Source organism: Pristiophorus japonicus, chromosome 3, assembly GCF_044704955.1.
Source record: "Pristiophorus japonicus isolate sPriJap1 chromosome 3, sPriJap1.hap1, whole genome shotgun sequence".
Taxonomy (NCBI): Eukaryota; Metazoa; Chordata; class Chondrichthyes; family Pristiophoridae; genus Pristiophorus; species Pristiophorus japonicus.
The window spans coordinates 198,943,269-198,965,012 of record NC_091979.1 but is presented as its reverse complement, the minus strand read 5'-3'; the positions used below and the strand labels follow the sequence as shown (position 1 = coordinate 198,965,012).

The 21,744-nt window shown below is 45.9% G+C and overlaps 1 protein-coding gene across 4 annotated transcripts in view; it reads right to left on the bottom strand.

Annotated features, from left to right (window-relative positions):
• The window catches only part of LOC139260068 (partitioning defective 3 homolog B-like), a 1,396,127-nt gene that overhangs the window by 689,963 nt on the left and 684,420 nt on the right, over positions 1-21,744 (bottom strand). For all 4 annotated transcript variants that reach the window (XM_070876196.1, XM_070876197.1, XM_070876199.1 and 1 more), the window contains 2 exons: positions 18,174-18,359; positions 10,023-10,193 (listed from right to left, as the gene is read on the bottom strand). In XM_070876196.1, coding sequence (XP_070732297.1) covers positions 10,023-10,193; positions 18,174-18,359 — 357 coding nt within the window. The remainder of the gene's footprint in view (positions 1-10,022; positions 10,194-18,173; positions 18,360-21,744) is intronic.

The following is a 21,744-nucleotide window of genomic DNA, read 5'->3' as shown; positions in this document are numbered from 1 at the left end:
AGCGCATGATCAGTTCGAGCTCCACAGTGTCTTCAGCGCACCAAAATAGAGGAGGAAGGAAGACAGCAGCTATGTGCCCACTTCTCACCCACCGCCCTTGATGCCTTGATGGAGGCAGTAGAGAGTCGCTGGAATGTCCTCCAGCCTGGAGGGGGATGAAGACCACCACCTAACGTTTTGGCGAGGTTGTGGCGGGAGGTGGCACACCACGTTTCAGTCCAGAACACGATAGCCACAACAGCGAGCAATGTTGTGATAAATTCAATGACCTTACTAGGGTCGTCGGGGTTTGTACTCTTTCCATTCACCTTCATGTGAACCTCACTGTCTCACACAATCTAAAGACTTTGCAGTGCATACCCCTATGTCTACCAGGCCATGCTCCTCCATGCTGAAACCAGCCAGAGACCTCTCCATCGCCTCACCAGATATGCCCTGCCCATTCATGCCTCTCTCACCTTCTAGCTCCTTACTCAGCCTGAGCCCATCTAGCAGCACCTTTCAATTCTTCATATGCGGTCACAGGCCTAAACCTCAGACTTTCTGGTCATTGCTTGTGTGCCAGACCCACCGATCACACATCCACTGTGCGATGCCACACAGGTTGAAATGCAGATATGCACACTTCCTCATATTACTCACGAGTGCCTTACTGCACACACATGTGGCACATCAGTGCATACACAGACACCAACAACTTTTGGTGTTTGTTACTGCAGGTCAAGCTCGTGAACAATATGTGCAAACTGCATCATCGGGGAGAGGGCCAGCCTTACCTCAGGACCACACCGAGGTGGAGGAGCGAGTGTCTGCCCCATAGGGGCTGAAGTCGTGGCGGTGGAGAACGGAGAGGCAGAGCCCGCGCTCGACAGTGACAGTTTGTGAATGAGACGGGCATTTTGTGAGTCCCCTTTGCCTTGAGGCCATATGCCTTACAACATGTTGCAACCATAATAACGATGCCCCCCTCCTTCTTGCCTTCCTCCCCCCTCCCCAGTTGATAACTGCACTTCTGTTGCTTTTGTGCTTATAGATGATGAGCTGGAACAGCGGACGTCTGCAGACAACTAGCAAGATGAGGAGGAGGTGGCCGGGACAGGATGGGACGTCCTCATTGGGAGCGAGTGAGGAGAGCACCTCGGTGGAAGGGGCCGTCTTCCCAGGGTTGGATGAAGCTGAGGCTCCTGGCCCCAGTGGGCTACAGGAACACCTAGCACTAGGAGAAGCGAGGGGGCAAGCTCTCTGGAGGGTAAGTCGCCCATGTGTCCTGCTCACAGACAGGCAGATGAGCACCTGGACTTGGAGGCTATGTCCAGGGAGTCAATGGGTGCATTGACAAGGATCCCACAGAGCATGGATGCACTTGCTTTGAGTGCAGGGGAGGCCACCTCAACCTCTGCATTTGCATCTCAGGAGCCCATCAAGCCCATCCCTTGTAGATACCAACAGATGATGGACACCACAAGTGACCATGGGGTCCCAGACATGATGGCGCAGGCCATGGCTGACGTAGCAGTAGCCATTGAACGGCAGGCCGAGACCATCCCAAACCTGCATTCTGCCACGTCGTCAGTGCATGTGGTATCAATGTGCTGTGTGCTCTGCTGCAGAGTCAAACTGATGCCACACAAACACTGATTGCTGCCATTGTGTCTGGGTCCCCATTAATCAAACGGGGAGGTAACAGTCCCGAAGTAGGCCAGAAAGCTGCGCTCCAACAGATTGCTCGGGATGCTGAGGCTGTGTCCCTGGGGAGTGGCAGCCAGTCGGACGAGATGGAACCTGATGTCCTCTCTCAGGAGGACACCATTCTGGCTCCTGCCACTGCCACTCCGCCTTTGCACCTGCCGCGGTCTACACCCCAGCCATCTCACACTGTTGCCGCCCATTCTTGGTTCTGTCAGTAGCCAGGCCTTCCAGGTCCAGAGCTGGACCAGGGCATCATGCTAGGCCATCCGTCCCGTCTCCCTCACACAGAAGCCCTCATGCGGCCTTGCTGCAGGCACTGAGGAGTCATTGAAGAGGAGCAGTAGGCAAGGGAGGGGATGTGAGGCAGAGGGATGGGAAATGTCAGTGGAAGACACACTGAATAAATGTGTCCCCATGGGTCCTATGTACATATGTTGGGAAGTTTTAGCATCTATTGTGTTTATTGAAGGGGCACGTAATCCATGTTGTTTTATTGGAGGGTGTGGGGTTTGAGGCATGTTTGCCAAATAAAATGTTAGTTGAAACATTTCCTTTAGCGTCCGGTGTGTGACTGTTCAGTTGTGACAGACATGTGACATTATCGCGGCACAATGCACGGTCATTATTCGCTGCATCCCTCAGCTACATCCATTTAAGCGAAGCGTTCCCTTATGAGCCACCGCCGAAGAGTCATGATGCCGCCAACATTTGCACGCTGCCTCGTCCATGGCTGCTGCTGGTCCTCATCATGTTGCTGGAGATTCGAGGCATCGCCAGGCTCCTGTTCCTCTTCCTCCACCCCCACCTGACATGAGCCTGCGATCCCCACTGGCAAGGCCTGGGCCCTCATGATGACCAAGTTGTGCAGCACACCACAATGAATAGTGAGACCTGTTGAGGGGAGTTTTGAAGGCTGCCTCCAGGGCAGTCCAGGCATCGGAATCGCTGCTTCAGACGGCCTATTGTCTGCTCTATGATGTTGCGGTTGGTGGCATGGCTCTCAGTGTAGCGTTCCTCCGGCTCTGTGGTGTGGTTGTGGAGGGGGGTGCTTCGCCAGCTCCCCAGGCCATATCCCTTGTCCCCGTGTAGCCAGCCTCGGCCTTCCTGTGGTGGCTGAAACTGTTACGTATGCAATAAAGGTTCAAACTGAGTAATGTTTAACTAAGCAATGTACAACCTTGGCTCTGCTTTATTTAGGCCCAAAGTGCCTGACTCTCAAAATGGCTGGCCTTTTATACCAGAGTGGCCTCCAACAATGATGCCATCTGGTGGCTACAAACAGAATATACATACATGACAATATCCCCCTCTGAGATTTTATCACGGTCTTTCACAGGTTGAGACGGTCTGGTGCTTTGCGCTCCCGAGTTGACTGTCTCAGTTCAATTCCAGCCTTGGGTGAGTGTACAGGGTCTGTCGTGGCTGATGGCTGGATGAAGGACTTGTTCGGGGTGGCATTGGCCATGTCAGGAATTGCAAGTCCATTTTTATTGAACAGGTCCATGATGGAAATTCTGGGTTCACTGATGACCCTCGAGTCCTCAGAAGACTGCTGGCAGGTTGGTTGGTCATTGATGGTTTCTTCGTCCGACTGTTTTGGTTCGTCTGTGTGCCTCAGCTTTGTCTGATCCATGTGCTTCCTGCAAGTTTGCCCATTCTTGAGCTTAATAACGAATACTCTGTTGCCCTCCTTGGCCATGACCATACCAGCGATCCATTTGGGACACTGACCATAGTTCAACAGATACAGGATCATTCACAGAAATCTCACGTGACACAGTTTTACGATCGTGGTACCCTTGTTGACTTTGTCTTTTGTATTCAACATGATTATTTAAATCTGGGTGAACCAGAGATAAAGCTTGGTCTTAAGACCTCTTTTCATCATGAGTTCAGCAGGCGAGACCCCTGTGAGTGTGTGAGGTCTTGTCCTGTAACTCAGCAGTATGCAGGACAACCGGGTCTGCAGTGACCCTTGGGTTACTCTCCTCATGCTTTGCTTGATAATTTGTACTGCACGTTCAGCTTGCCTGTTGAACACAGGCTTGAACGGTGCTGACCTTACATGTTTTATGCCATTAAGTTTCACAAACTCCTGAAACTCCTGACTGGTGAAGCACGACGCATTGTCGCTCACCACTACGTCAGACAGACCATGTGTCGCAAACATGACATTGAGATTCTCTATGGTTGCCGTGGACGTGCTGGATGACATGATTATGCATTCTATCCACTTCGAATAAGCGTCCACCACCACTAAAAACATCATGCCCAGGAAGGGACTTGCAAAATCTACATGGATCCTGGACCAAGGTTTGGATGGCCATGACCACAGACTCAGCGGCAATTCCGCTGGTGCTTTGCTGAGCTGCATAAAAGTGTTGCACTGATGCACGCATGCTTCCAGCTCAGAATCAATTTCTGGCCACCATACATGGGACCTGGCGATGGCCTTCATCATCACTATACCAGGATGTGTGCTGTGTAACTCACGCAGAAACTTCTCTTCCCCTTTCTTGGGCATTACAACGTGATTGCCCCACAATATGCAATCTGCTTGAATAGACAGTTCTTCCTTGCGATGAATGTACGGTTTGGCCTCCTCGCACATTTGCTTATGTATGGCAGACCAATCCCCTTTGAGGATGCAATCCTTTACCGCCGATAAAATCGGGTCCTGGCTGGTCCAGGTCTTAACTTGTTAAGCCATGACAGGGGGTCCTTCACTCTCAAAAGCATCCATGATTAACATTAGATCCGCCAGTTGTGGCGTCTCCACCTCCGGTGTGGGCAACGGCAACCGGCTCAAAGCATCGGTGCAATTCTCTGTACCAGGTCTGTGGCGAATGACAATCATAGGCAGATAATGTCAGCACCCAATTTTGGATGCGGGATGAAGCGTTGGTATTGATACCTTTGCTCTCAGAAAAACAATGAAATGAGCGGCTTGTGATCAGTCTCTAATTCGAACCTCAGACCGAACAGGTATTGATGCATCTTTTTAACACTGTACACACATGCTAAAGCTTCGTTTTCTACCATGCTGTAGGCTCTTTCTGCTTTAGACAAACTTTTGGATGCATACGCGACAGATTAAAGTTTCCCCGACTCACTGGCTTGTTGCAGTACGCAACCAATTCCATATGACGATGCGTCACAGGCCAAAACTAAACGTTTACATGGGTCATAATGTACCAGCAGCTTGTTCGAGCAAAGCAGATTGGTGGCTTTCTCGAAAGCTTTGTCATGCAATGCGCCCCACACCCAGTTGTCACCTTTTCTCAATAGCATGTGCAGTGGTTCTAGTAAGGTGCTCAATTTAGGTAGGAAGTTACCAAAGTAGTTGATTAGACCCAGGAACGAACGCAGCTCCGTCACATTCTGCGGCTTGGCTGCATTCTTGATGGCCTTGGTTTTCATGTCAATAGGTCTGATGCCATCAGCGGTGATTTTCCTACCGAGGAATTCGACCTCCGGTGCAATGAAGACGCACTTCGAGAGTTTCAGTCTGAGTCCCACTCTATCCAAACGCAGTAGAACCTCTTCCAGGTTATTCAGATGTTCCTTGGAGTCACATCAGGATACCATCTTGGAACATGACAGTTCTGAGAACGGACTTCAGTAGACTTTCCATATTCCTTTGGAATATTGCTGCACCTGTGGTAAATAAACAGTCCTTTGTGCGTGTTAATGCACGTAAGTCTCTTCGACGTCTCAACCAACTCCTGTGTCGTATAGGCCGACGTCAAGTCCAGTTTTGTGAACGACTTCCCTCCGGCTAGCGTCGCAAACAAGTCATCAGCCATCGGTAACGGGTACTGATCTTGTCGTCACCACAGATTCTGACTGTGCCATCACATTTCAGCACAGGAACAATGGGCTGGCCCATTCATTAAATTTGACCGGTGATATGATCCCTTCATGCTGGAGTCTGTCTAGTTCAATTTAGACCTTCTCCCTCATCATATACGGCACTGCCCGAGCTTTATGATGGACGGGTCTTGCATCTGAGTCCATGTGGATCTGCACCTTGGTGCCCGTGAAGTTGCCAATACTCGGTTCGAACAGCGAGGGGAACTTGCTCAATACTTGGGCACATGTACCTTCCTCCGATGACAATGCCTTTATGTCGTTCCAGTCGCATCTGATTTTCTCCAACCAGCTCCTGCCGAGCAACATTGGGCCATTGCATGGAACAATCCACAGCAGTAACTCGTGAACCGCACCGTTATAAGACACTGTAATTTGCGCACTGCCAATCACCTTTGGTGTATCTGCACAGCTTGGCGTTAACAGGGCTCAGCCTGGGCCTCACAGTCTTAGTGTCCCACTGCTTATTAAATGCCCTCTCATTCATGATCCACTGACTCGCCCCCGTGTCCAGTTCCATCGATACCGGTATCCTGTTAAACTTCACATTAATCAAAATTGGTTTACTCTTGGTTATGAAGGAGTACCGTCCATACGCTTCCTCCTCTGGCATTTCAGATTGTGTATCCGGATCCGCGCTAGTCTGACTCTCGTCCTCCATGTGGTGTGTCGCAGCTCGCTTGCTCATCTGCAGACACTTGCGCGTGAGATGCCCCAATCTCAAACAGCCTTGGCAACTATACTGCTTAAGTCAGCACTGCTGGTGCCGATGATTTTCCCCACAACGCCAACACGGAGAAGTCGGATACATTCCCGCTGGCGGACTTTGGGCAGCCACAGATTTCGTGAACGCAGCCGGATAGACCCTGCCATGTGCCATTCTGCCGAACCAATCGCATTTACAGTACTTGCCGAATTTCGGTTCTTCACCGACATTTTCTTTAGACTCCTGTCCGTCATCATACCATGATTGAGCAATCTGGATGGCCCTTTTTAAATCCAACTCCTCCACCGCCAGAAGTTTGCGCAGGATCATCTCGTGGTTGATACCGATAATAAAGATGTCCCGCAGCATGTCTGCCAACACTGTCCCGAACTTGCAAGGTCCCGCTAGACGTCTCAGGTCGGCAACGAATTCCACCGCGCTCTGGCCCTACGCTTGAACTTGTGTATAAAACTTGTATCTCGAGATGATGATGCCATCGTCTGGCTTGAGGTGCTTCCATACCAATGTACATAACTCCTCGTATCTTTTCTCTGTTGGATCATTAGGCATGAGTAGATTGTTTATCAGACTGTAGATCTTTGAACCGTACACAGTGAGGAACACGCCCCGGCGTTGATCTGCATTGTCGACCCACTTCATTTTGGTGGCCACGAAGTACTAGTTCAAACGGCTCACAAAGTCTGCCCAATCTTCTCCTTCCACGAATCGCTCTAAAAATCCAATCGTGCTCATTTTGCAAACAAAGGTTCTTGTATTCTTATCGCCAAATGTTAAGTATGCAATAAAGGTTCAAACTGAGTACTATTTAACTAAGCAAGATACAACCTTGCTCTGCTTTATTTAGGCCCAAAGTGCCTGACTCTCAAAATGGCTGGCCTTTTATACCAGAGCAACACCATGGGTGTGCTGCTCAGTGGCCTCCAACAATGCCATCTGGTGGCTACAAACAGAATGTACAAACATGACAGAGACAATCGAGGAACACTGCCTTCCCGCAGGATAAAGGCTTCCAGGATAGCGAGCATTCAACATTTAGGGAGTGGTGTCCCTTTCTGTTTCTGAAGAGCTCTGCATTCTGAAATAGTGCTCGTAAGGCCACGTGCATGCAGTCAATTGCTCCTTACAACCTCGGGAAGCCCGCTATCCTGGCAAACCCACATGCGTACTCATCCTGTTTCTCCCTGCTCATCGGGAAGGTAATGAAGTCCATTCGAACAGTGTGACATCGCGGATGGAGCGATGTGCTGCAAATTGTGAGACACTGCATACGTCCCCTGATGCAGCTTGGAAGAAACCAGAAGCATAGAAGGTGAGTGCCACCGTGACCTTCACTGTGATGGGCAGCGCAGTCCTGGTGCCGATGTGAGGCTGCAGGTCTTCCTGCAGGAAATGGCATATCTCTGTCAGTACCTCCTTTTGGAAGTGCATCGTTCTGACACACTGCTCCTCGGAGAGGTGCAGGTATGAGCGTTGTCGCGGGTAAAGCCGTGGGGAATAAGGCCCGACGTATAGGAGTTCTCCTCCTTCGGCCGCTAACATGCCCAACCGCCCTTCTCTGTTGCCGATGCCTTGCTCGAGCATGTAGAATGCACGCTGGTGAACAAGTTATGTCCCCATTAAAGTTTCACAAAGAAGTTTCTCTCAAGCTGAACCAGTATGTTTGTGTGCTGCTACAAACATTGCACTGAATGTGACCTCGAAAGGAAATGCTTCTTCATCCCTTTAAGTAGCCACCAGTTAACGACTCTGCAAGCTGTACCGACTGTTTGCCCAGACATTGTTCTCGGCGGCCGTTAAATGAGGTGGCCGCACCTAATTTTACGACCGGGACGCAAGTGTGGGTGTTGCACCAGGAATGCGGCATGATCGGAGTGATCATCAGCAGCCAGGCACTACTGGTTTGTGCCCCCGGTGAGCCTCTAATGAATTTTTGGTCGGGGCGCCAAACAATGTGCTCCCGGTCGGTAACCTCCCATTAACTCCCCCTCTGGCCGCTAACTGAGGTGCTGGCAATTGAAAATCCAGCTCTTTAAACTGTTGAAAGTGATATCACTGGTGGTTTCACTACTCAGCTCAAAATCATGTTGTGATCCTCAATGTCAGAAGATCACTTCCTCGAACATGAGAGTGACTTCCACACACGAATCATCCTTGTGGCGCTTCAGATAAGAATGTCAATACACTGCTAATTTGTCTTATATCATATAACAATAAATTACATTTCTATAGCACCTTTAATGTAGTAAAACGTCGAAAGCGCTTCACAGGAGTGTAATCAGGCAAAACTTGACACCAAGCCAAAAGGAGGAGATATTATGATAGGTGACTATAAGCTTGGTCAAAGAGGTAGGATCAAAGGAGTATCTTAAAAGAGGAAAGAGCGGTGGGGAGAGGTTTCGGGAGAGAATTCCAGAATTTAGGGCCTAGATGGCTGATGGCATGGTCGGCAATGGAAAGTCAGGGATGCATAAGAGGACTAATTTGGACGAACGCTGAGCTCTCAAGAGGGTTGTGAGGCTGTAGAAGTTTACAGATAGAGAAGGGCGAAACCATGGAGCGTTTTGAACACAAGGATGAGAATTTTAAAATTCAAGTGTTGGTGGACTGTGAGCCAGTAAGCACAGGAATGAAGAGTGAATGGGACTTGGTGTGAGTTAGGTTATGGGCAGCAGAATTTTGTTTGAACTCAAGTTTTCGAAGGGTGGAAAATGGGAGAGCATTGGAATAGATAAGTCTGGAAGGAACAAAGCCATGAATGAGAGGAGAGGTTCAGCAGTAGATGGGCTGAAGTAGTGGTGGAGACTGGCGATATTACGGAGCTGAAAAGCAGGCAGTCTTTGTGATGGAGTGAAATGGGGTTGGAAGTTCAGCTCGGGATCATTTAGTACGCCAAGGTTACAAACGGTCTGGTTCAGTCTGAGATAGTGGCCAGGGAGAGGAATGGAATTGGTGACTAGAGAACTGAGTTTATGGTGTGGACCAAGGATAATGGCTTCCGTCTTCCCAATATTTCATTGGAGGAAATTTTGGCTCACCTTGGAGACACAATCGGACAACAGAGGCAGTGGCGGGGTCGAGACAGATGGTGGTAAGGTAGAGCGGGGTGTCATCAATGTTCAAATGGAAACTGACGTTATGCATTTGGATGATGTCGCCGAGGGGCAGCATGTAGATCAGAAATAGGAGGGAGCCAAGGATAGATGCTTGGTGGACTCCAGATATAATGATGTAGGTGAGAGAAGACAAGCTATTACAGGAACTTCCCTGGCTATAGCTGGATAGGTAATAATGGACCAGGCAAGGGCAATCTCACTCAGTTGGACAATGGAGGAGATGGTGTGGTTAACCGCGGTCTAAGGAAGCTGAGGAGGGATAGTGCAGCATGGTCACAGTCACATGGGCTGTCATTTGTGACTTTGATTAGGGCCTTTTCAGTACTGTGGCAGGAGTAGAAACCTGATTAGAGAGGCTCAAACATGGAGCTGTGGGAATTTCTATGGCATTAAATTGTGCCTAATGTAACCTGGGCTGAGACTATTTCAACTAACTTCACTCAAGAACCTCCCAGTTGAAAGAGAGAACATACAGCAGTCTGGACTGTATTTTACCCCTAGACCCACAGATGAAAGCCCAGTTTTTTGACCATACTATTTCCACCTGGGAGAGAAGACCACTGAGGTCAACCATTTCCTAACAGGAAGAGCACTTGCTGTGTACATTCAAGTCAAGAGCCTACCTCCTGGTGATTCTCCATCCTCCTGGCCACCATCACCTGGATTGTTCCTCGAATGTTTCCCTCCATTGACATGGATCGTCGTAATGTTTCCAAGGCGTCATGGTTAGATTTCTCGAGCAGTTGCTCACTATTCACTGCAATCAGCTGATCATTCATCCGCAGGCGCCCATCCTGCATGATACAGAAAGGAATTATACCGAATCCATGTAATATTAACATTGTTCCTTAATTTCCAGATCCAGTCAATGACAACTTGTGTGTATCTCGCACTTTTAACATAGCAAATTGGACAAAGGCACTTTACAGGAGCATTAGCAAACAAAATTTGACATCGAGACACATAAGGAGACATTGGGCTCAATTTTTCCCAATGCTGTTTTTTGGGGTATTGCCAGAGTTACGCCTGTTTCTTCTGGCCCCAACTACTCCAAAAAATAAGTAGCAAGTTTCCCCGTTCTATTTTTTGAAATTGGAGCCGTGCAGCCTGTCCTTTAGCTTTGGGGGCTGGAGCCTAATGTCTGTGCCGAAAAAATGTTGGCCCCCTTCTGCACATGCACGAAAAAAACAGGACGTTTTTGATGTGATTTCTATGGGTGTGCATGCCCAGTAGAGCTCCCGGTCTGCATTCGGCCATTTTTAAAGAGCCAGTTGTGTGAGAGAACTTTAATTCTCATTGGAAAAATCGGAGCTGCACATCAAGATGCATCGCGGCTCAAGGACCAAGAATTTCTGACAGGATGTAGTGGAGGTACTAGTTACTTTAATTGAGGCCAGATGGTAGGAGCTGTACACCAGCAGAGGTCACATAAAAGTTTCACCAAAGGAAATGAAGAAATGCTGGAACCAACTTGCCGAAGATTACTGTGCAATGGTGACCACCCCGAGGTCTGGAAGCCAGTAAAAAAAAGTGGCAGGACATTGGTCAAGTAGTTAGTGTAAGTAATATTTTAATTTATTCATTGAAATTGCAATTGCAAATGTGATCAGCTGTATATGTCCCACCCAACAGAAAGACACCCTCCCTAAAAAGTTATGTTTTCAACTTTGCAGAGGAAGGTGGCACACAATAAAAGGGAAAGAACTCGAACAGGAGGAGGCCCGGCAAATCTGCACCCACTGACACCCTTGGAAAACAGGGTCGCTGCTTTGATGGGTCCTGCCTGGAGAAAAGCAACCACCACTGCACAAGCTGGGCCCACACTCGAGGGAGAGGGTAAGTTCTGCAAATTCCACAGTCCAGCTTTGCTAAATGTTATGTACTGCGCGGGCTAGCCATGCTTCGGTTCATGGGGATGTCTCTGTCAGCTTCGCCGCGGTTGAGGCAATGTGCTACCATTCATCGTGGTCCTTCAAATCAACCTGCTGCCTGCACTGTGTGAGCCGACTCACGTCACCCACCCTGCCGCCTCCTCTGCTGCTAACCATTTGCCTGTTCTATTATACTTTGCAGAACTTGAGGCCAACCCTGACGATGCAGAAGAAGATTCAGACACGGGCAAGCCTGAAGAGAAGAACATCATCCAATCCCATCTTCCAGACCAAGAGCATAGGGGTGAGGGGGAGGGGGAGGGGATGGATGAAGTCCCCACTGTTATACTCACTTTGGAGGAGGTGCAGGTGCCGTCCATTGAGGTGCCAGCCTCTTTCCTGAGTGGTATGAGTGTTACTGTGACATTCCATGGTTTCCCTCAGTCCGAGGCTGGGGATTCCAGTGGGGTGCAGCGAGGCACACCCAAGGCCATACCATCCGAGACTGAGGGTCTCAGTGGGATGCAGCGAGCCACACTCAGGGCTCCTCTCTCCGAGGTTGCACTTCCCAGTGGGATTCAGTGAGGCACATCCAGGGGGCCCCATCATCCGAGGTTGCGGTCCTAGTGGGATGCAGCGAGCCACACCCAGGGTGAGGAGGGGAAGGAGAGCTCGACAGCGCTCTCCTGAGGTGCAGGATCTGACAGATGTGGTTCAGATGATGGCAATGAGTGCGGAGAGCATTGATCTTACGCGATCACTCCTGGACACCATCAGTGGGGTGGATGATGAGGTATCGAGACTGTCGGGAGAAGTAACAACACTCTTACTACAAATGGGAACACTGTCAAGGCACATGTGGGAGGGAATGTTGCAGGTAGTTGATACGCTGTCAGGGCACATGAGGGAGGGCATGTCGGAGTTAGCTGCTGCAATAAGGGAACAGACCCAGACCCCGTGCCCATTGACAGAATCAACTGCCACTCCCACTCCAATCCCCAGACCAGCCTCTGAAGAGGCCCAAGCCGGGCCTTCCACATTATCGGCTGCCGCCGCCCTCCCCCCCCACCCACCATCAAGAAGTGCGCATTACCCGAGACGTTTGAAAGAATAAGCTTGGTATCAACCTGAGAAATGCTGCACCACTGTCTGTGGGCAGGGGTGGAGTCAACATGACCAAGCGCAGCAGGTGGTCTTAGAATAAGGTGGACGAGAGATGGGTGCAGCTTTTCTTTGCTGCTATTCTTGTTGTTATTATTGTTATTACTGTTGTAACTGTTCTCAAATTAGAAGCTTTTTGTAAGTTATGCAAATTTACAAGTTTAAAAGTTTGTACGTGATCTTAAAGTCTTTAAGTGATCTCAGAGTTTGTAAGTGATGTTAAAGTTTGTAAATGATCTTAACTGAAAACTTTAAAGTTTGATACAAGAATATTTTTATTAAAGTTAAGTACAAAAAAATGTTTGGTAAACTTTTGAATAAAACATATTTAAAATTATAACTGAATCATTTCTATTATTTGTTCCATTATTAACACAACATTTTGAAGTAAAGAAGAATAATTTTCCATTATTTGTTCCATTAACACAACAGAACATTACGGAACAGGTCCAAGCAGTAAACATGATCCATTTTGAATAGATTCCGCTGAGCCTTCAGGCAACAAAGCGTTCAGAGATGAGCTGCTGGCGCAAGGCTCGAACAATTGTTAAAGGGACACAACGGCCCATCCTCGTGCTCCGGGTTCAGGTAGTTGCATGGCTTCCTCATCCTCCTCCGCCACGTCATCTGCATCTTCCTCCTCATCATCACCTCAGGTGGGTCTTCTACTACCAGCTGCTGCTGCCTCATGATGGCTAAGTTATGCAACATGCAGCATACAACAATGAATTAACCGACAATCTCAGGAGAGTATTGCAAGTAGCTTCCAGAATGGTCCAGGCATCGGTAACTCTGTTTCAAGATGCCAATGGTCCTCTCTATTATGCTGCGTGTCGCAACGTGCGACATGTTGCATTCTCGGTCAGCTTCTATCTGGGGTTACGTGTAGGGGCATCATGAGCCAGATGGCGAGGCCATACCCTTTGTCTCCCAGTAGCCAGCTCTGCCCTTCTGGTTGCTGCCAAAACATGGCAGATATATGATCTGTGCATCATGGGTGCTCCCAGGATATCTTGCATCAACTGACATGATGCGATGCATGTCGTCACACATGAGTTGCACATTAACGGAGTGGAAGCCTTTTCTGTTCCTATACATCTTGGAATCCTCCAAAGGTGCTCACAAGGCGATGTGGGTACAATCAATGCAGCCCTGTACCTTTGGGAAGCCAGCAATCCTGGAGAAGCCCACAGCTCTGTCATGGATTGCCTGGGCGGTCATGGGGAACTTTATGAAGTAATTCCTCCGGGCATATAGTGCAACAGTCACATGCCGAATGCAGATATGTGTTGCCTGTTGAGAAATGGTGCACACAGCCCCAGTTGTGGCCTGGAATGATCCAGATGCATAAAATGAAGGTGCAGCTGTAACCTTTGCTTCAACTGACAAATCAGTCCTCCTGATGCTTCTAGGTTGCAGGTCTGTTTTTACTAACTCACAGATCTGTTACAACTTCTTTGCGAAAACGCAGCCTTCTGACACAGTCTGCATCACTCAGATGCAGGTATGAATGCCTGTCTCGATATACCTGACGTAGGTAAGGCCGCCTGCCCATCATCCTACATGCTCTGAGGTTCCTTATGCGATGACGTCGAATCAATTGTCTCCTCCGCAGCACCATCATGCAGAAGGCTTGCACGTGGTATGGCATTGTCAGTATTGCCCCATGATTAAATTGTACCTTTGCGAGAAGCTCAAAACAGCAGGCCAAGGAGTTTTTGTTGTCTCTCTCCCCAAGATCGATGCCCTAGTATGGACCACACCCAGGTCTGTGCATGCGCAAAAGGTGAATCTTCGGAATTCTCTACCCCAGAGGGCTGTGGATGCTCAGTCATTGAGAATATTCAAGACTGAGATCAATAGATTTTTGAATATTAAAGGAATCAAGGGATATGGGGATAGTGCAAGAAAATGGTCGATCAGCCATGATTTAATTGAATGGCAGAGCAGGCACGAGGGGCAGAATGTCCTACTCCTGCTCCTTTATATGTTCTTATGTAATAGAAGTGCACTTCAAAAATTGCAAACAGATTTTGCAGATGAAGCGACAAATTTAAAAATCAACTTTAAATATCTAGGTTACATTAGTCAATACAATGACTACATTCAGTCAACTTTAGTTTGGCCATCATTGATGATGGCCATTGTGTTACCCTTGGACAAGCATAAAACTGTGCTGGTGAAAGTGAGGGAGGTCAAACTTCAAGAGAAACTTTGGTATTGACCTGGGAAAAAGAGAGAAAAAAAGCATGGATACTGAAAATCAAACCAAAACAGAAACATTTTGACAAAGGATACACACCCAAAAGATTAACTCGTCTGTTCTGTCCACAGATGTTGCCTGACCTACTCAATGTTTCTAGAATTTTCTGTTTTTGGTACAGACATAGGAATTAACCTCACTTGGTAAATGCAATACAATGTGGAATTACATAAGAACATGAAAAATAGGAGCAGGAGTAGGCCATAAGGTCCCTCGAGCCTGTTCCGCCATTTAATACGATCATGACTGATCCAATCATGGACTCAGATCCACTTCCCTGCCCGCTCCCCATAACCCCTTATCGTTCAAGAAACTGTCTATTTCTGTCTTAAATTTATTCAATGTCCCAGATTCCACAGCTCTCGAAAGCAGCGAATTCCACAGATTTACAACCTTCTGAGAGAAGAAATTTCTCCCCTTCTCAGTTTTAAATGGGCGGACCCTTATTCTAAGATCACGCCCTCTCGTTCTAGTCTCCCCTATCAGTGGAAACATCCTCCCTGCATCCAATTTGTCAAGCCCCCTCATAATCTTTTACATTTCGATAAGATTACCTCTCATTCTTCTGAATTCCAATGAGTAGAGGCCCAACCTACTCGCTCTTTCCTCATAAGGCAACCCCCTCATCTCCGGAATCAACCTAGTGAACCTTCTCTGAAATGCCCCCAAAGCAAGTATATCCTTTTGTAAATATGGAAACCAAAACTGCACACAGTATTCCAGGTGTGGTCTCACCAATACTCTGTATAACTATGGCATGAATTCCCTGGTTTTATATTCCATCCCTTTTGCAATAAAGGCCAAGATTTCATTGGCCTTCCTGATCACTTGCTGTACCTGCATACTATCTTTTTGTGTTTCATGCACAAGTACCCCCAGGTCGCGCTGCACTGCAGCACTTTGCAATCTTTCACCATTTACATAATAACTTGCTCTTTGATTTTTTTTCTGCCAAAGTGCATGACCTCACACTTTCCAACATTATACTCCATCTGCCAAATTTTTGCCCATTCACTTAGCCTGTCTATGTCCTTTTGTAGATATTTTGTGTCCTCCTCACACATTGCTTTTCCTCCCATCTTTGTATCGTCAGAAAAATTGGCTACATTACACTCGGTCCCTTCTTCCACGTCGTTAATAGATTGTAAATAGTTGGGGTCCCAGCACTGATTCCTGTGGCACCCCCACTAGTTACTGATTGCCAACCAGAGAATGAACCATTTATCCCGACTCTCTGTTTTCTGTTAGTTAGCCAATCCTCTATCCATGCTAATATATTATCCCCAACTCCATGAACTTTTATCTTGTGCAGTAACCTTTTATGTGGCACCTTGTCAAATGCCTTCTGGAAGTCCAAAAACACCATATCCGCTGGTTCCTCTTTCTCCACCCTGTTCGTTACATCCTCAAAGAATTCCAGCAAATTTATCAAACATGACTTCCCCTTCATAAAAATGCTGACTCTGCCTGACCGAATTTTGCTTTTCCAAATGTCCTGCTACTGCTTCTTTAATAATGGACTCCAACATTTTCCCAACCACAGATATTAGGCTAACTGGTCTATAGTTTCCTGCTTTTTGTCTGCCTCCTTTTTTAAATAGGAGCGTTACATTTGCAGTTTTCCAATCTGCTGGGACATCCCCAGAATCCAGGGAATTTTGGTAAATTACAACCAATGCATCCACAATCCCTGCTGCTACTTCTCTTAAGACCCTCGGATGCAAGCCATACTAACCAGGGGATACCACCATTAGCAGCAGTATCATGGACAAAGGAACATGGGGAGGAAAAAAATCTCACCATAGCCATCGTTCTTGATTGTTCTCTGAAAGGTCCATGAATACTGGGTGTCAAAAGGATCTGTTCTTCCTGTGAAGCCAGAATGGTTTATTCGTCTACCGAAACCCACTAATTACTTGGGTGAGATGCCAAAACAGTTCCCAGTGCTAGTGGAACCACACCCCAGTGTGAGCATTAAGAGTGCATGGAGACATGACACGCGAAAAAGGCATTTGGTCAATCAACAACAGCACCTCTAAAATAGTAAAACACTTCAAAGTAGCTTCGCAGGAGCATTATCAGACAAATTTTGACACTGAGCCACATAAGGAAATATCAGGGTAGATGGCCAAAAGCTTGGTCAAAGAGGTAGATTTTAAGGAGCGTCTTAAAGGAGGAGAGGGAGATGGAGGCGGAGAGATTTAGGGAGGGAGTTTAATAGCTTAGAGCCTAGGCAGCTGGTGGCATGGCCAACCAAAGATGGGTGAACGGAATCGGGGATGCTCAGGGGGGCAGAAATGGAGGAGCGCAGAGATCTCAGAGAGTTGTGGGACCAGAGGAGGTAACAGAGGTAGGGAGGGGCAAGGCCATGGAGATTTGAATACAAATAGGAGAATTTTAAATTCTAAGATGTTGCTGGTCCGTTCAATTCTTTCCACAGATCATGTATGAATTCTGGATGAGCAGAAATTTTCTCCAATTGAATATTCTCCAATTTTCTCCAATCGAAGCCATTGTTTGCGGTCTCCAACACAAACTCCTTTCCCTAGCCACTGACTCCATCCCTCTCCCCAACTTCTGTCTGAGGCTGAACCAGGCTGTTTGCAACCAGAGAATGAACCATTTATCCCGACTCTTTGGTGTCATATTTGATCCTGAAATGAGCTTTTGATGACATATCAGCAGCGTAACTAAGACCGCCTACTTCCGCCTCCGTAGCATTGCCCGTCTCCACCCTTGCCTCAGCTCATCGGCTGCTGGAGCCCTCATCCACGTTTTTGTTACCTCTAGACTTGACTATTCCAACACACTCCTGGCTGGCCTCTCATATTCTACCCTACGTAAATTAGAGGCTGCCCGTGTCCTAACTCGCACCAAGACCATCACCTCTGTGCTTGCTGACCTACACTGGTTTCCGGTTAAACAACACCTCAATTTCAAGATTCTCATCCTTATTATCAAATCACTCCATGACTTCGCCCCTCTCTATCTCTGTAATCTCCTCTAGATCCCCCCCACCACCACCACCACCCCGCCCCCCGAGATGTCTGCACTCCTCTAATTCTGCCCTCTTGAGCATCCCTGATTAAAATCGCTCAACCATTGGTGGCCATGCCTCCTGTTGCCTAGGCTCCAAGCTTTGGAACTCCCTGCCTAAACCTCTCTGCCCTCTTTAAAGACGCTCCTTAAAATCTATCTCTTTGACCAAGCTTTTGGTCACCTACGCTAATTTCTACTTATCCGGCTCGGTGTCAAATTGTTTTATCATAATACTCCTGTGAAGCACCTTGGGATGTTTCACTACATTAAAGGCGCTATATAAATATGTATGATCTACTCTATAATGGCTGCCTCTCTACCCTTTTAAAGTCATAAGGAAACGTTCTGCAATAAAATACTTTTTGATCCCCAAAAGGTCATCAAGACACTTTGCAGAATATCCATTCACCTCTACAATTTACCCCTGTGAACTGGGTTACCTTGAAAGCTGCCCCTCCATGAAGAATGGCCTTGATGAATATGCCAAGGTCAGCCCCAGTCTCTTTGGATTTATTCCCTTTAAGGCTGATGCCCAGTCCAGCAGAGCCCGAATCATTGAGCGGGATCTCAAAGGTCAGGTGCTCCTTTTTATCATCTGCTGGCAGATTACAGTTCTGTTCTCCCTTCTGAAACAAAACAAATGCATCAAATGACTGCACAATTAATATCAGCCCTACAGTCAGCTGTCAGAACTTCGAGAGATTTCAAGGATAGATACCCAGAATGTTGGTTTTTAAATTTTAAGCTCGTGCTGAGAACAAAGATTTGGCTGTACTTTTATTATTAGGTTGCGGGTTCTAGTCCCGCTCTAGAGACTTGAGTACATATCCAGCTGACACTCCAGTATAGTACTGAGGGAGTGCTGCACTGTCGGAGGGATCGTCTTTCAGATGAGATGTTAAACCAAGACCACCTCTGCCCTCTCAGGTGGGCATAAAAGATCCCACGGCACTATTTGAAAAACAGGGGAGATAACCTCAGTTTCGTGGCCAATATTTATCGCTCGATCAACATAACTAAAACAGATTATCACATTGCTGTTTGTGGGTGCTTGCTGTGCCCAAATTGGCTGCCATGTTTCCTACATTACAACAGTGACTACACTTCAAAAGTACTTCATTGAGTGTAAAGCGCTTGAGGATGTCCTAAGGTTGTGAAAGGCGTTGTATAAATGCAAGTCTTTCTTTCTTTCTTAAGCCCGATTCAAATATCTGTTTTGTTCAATTTAAGATTAAAAGTTTGCTGTTTCTAAAATACTAAATTGTGGTAATAGTGACAGATTTTATTACCATAACAACAGAGAATAATAGACACCCAAGAATGACAGCACTGTGAACATCATAATCCCTAGGAAAGATTACGCGGAGAATAATTAACAGATCTGTCCTCATACATGGACTTTCAAGCAACTGTCAATGTACAGCTGTGAGCAGGATGACTCCTGTCTGCTTTTTACACCTGCTACTCCAGGGACACTGATGCCAGTTGTACAAGTCGTACTGATATTCTGATTGAGTCATTTACAGAAATGTACCCTCTTGTCCATATAGGTCAGTAACACAACATATAGAGAATTCAATCGCTGTGTTATTGAGAGAACTCATCATGACCGGAAGCCATGTTTTTAATTTATCTACTGCCCAAGTCAGCAATACCAAAGGAAGCTTAAGTGTTTGTACGAATGTCAAACACGCTCTTGGATATATCGTGGTAAGACTTTCCACATTGCAGCAGTGTTTCTAAACGAGAGATAAATAAAAAAAACACGGCTTCCGGTCATGGTTAAAAAAAGATACTTCAGGCCTCAAAGTTAATTACTTCACTAGTACAATAATGAAGACTGCTGCCTTATTGCTTCCCCGTCAGCTGGAAGTTTATGCACAACAGGAACTACAAAGCAAAGAGTTTATTGGGAGTCATTGACAGTGTCGCTGGTTTAATACGATGGCCACCAGTATCAGGGACAAAAATAGTGGATTCAAATGCTTTTCTGTCTACTGAAGAGCCAAGCTTAATTTACAGACACTAATTGCAAAGATAAACTGTTGAACATAGGTCTAGGTAAAACAATGTTTATGCATATAGAAGGAGAAAGACATTCAAGAGTTACGACAGATTGAAGACCGTGTACCAGCTTAAAATGCTATGCATCTACTGCCTGAACACATGACTATATAGATACATATATACATACACACACACAAATATATATACACACATGTATACATATGTATACACACATACATGCGCGTATACATGTGTATACACACATACACACGTGTATACGTGTATACACACATACACACGTGTATACGTGTATACACACATACACATACACCACACGCGAATACGTGTATACACACAAACACACACGCGTATACGTGTTTTTACACATACACACGTGTATACGTGTATACACACACGTGCGCGTATACGTGTATACACACATACACACACGCGTATACGTGTTTACACACATACACACATGCGTATACGTGTATACACACATACACATATACACACACACGCGTATACGTGTGTATACACATACACACACGCGCGCATACGTGTGTATACACATACACACACGCGGGTATACGTGTGTATACACATACACACACGCGGGTATACACATACATACACGCGCTTATACATGTGTATACACATACATACACAGACATGTATACTATACACATACATACACACGTATACATATGTATACATAAACATACACACGTATGCATATGTATACACATACATACACACACGTATACACAAACATACACACATATGGATATGTATACACATGCATACACACACACGTATACATATGTATACACATACACACGCACGTATACATATGTATACATATGTATACACACACGTATACATATGTATACATATGTATACACGCACGTATACATATGTATACATATGTATACACACACACATATGCATATGTATACATATGTACACACACACATACATATGTATACACACACACGTATACATATGTATACACATACACATACGCACACACGTGTACATATACACATACGCACACACATGTATACATATGTATACGCATACACACACACACACACATGAATACGCATACACACACGCACACATGAATACGCATACACACACGCACACATGAATACGCATACACACACACACACATACATATGTATACGCATACATACACATACATATGTATACGCATACATACACATACATATGTATACGCATACATACACATACATATGTATACACATACATGCACACACATACATACACACATACATACACACACATACATACACACACACATATACATACACATACATACACACACATACATACACACACATACATATGTATACACATACATGCACACACATATACATATGTATACACATACATGCACACACATATACATATGTATACACACACACGTATACATATATATACGCATACACACACACAGCATACACACGCACACACACATGTATACATATGTATACACATTCACACACGCATACATATGTATACACATGCACACACGTCTACATATGTATACACATACACACACTATATATATATATATAGTGTGTGTATAATATATATATAGTGTGTGTGTAGTATATATAGTGTGTGTATAGTAGTGTGTGTATATTATATATATAGTGTGTGTATATTATATATATATAGTGTGTGTGTATATTATACATATAGTGTGTGTGTGTATATATATATAACATATATATATATATATAGTGTGTGTGTATATTATATATATATACAGTGTGTGTATATTATATATATATACACAGTGTGTGTATATTATATATATATATATATATATACACACAGTGTGTGTGTATATTATATATATATAGTGTGCGTATATTATATATATATATATATATACACACAGTGTGTGTGTATATTATATATATATAGTGTGCGTATATTATATATATATATATATATCAGTGTGTGTACATA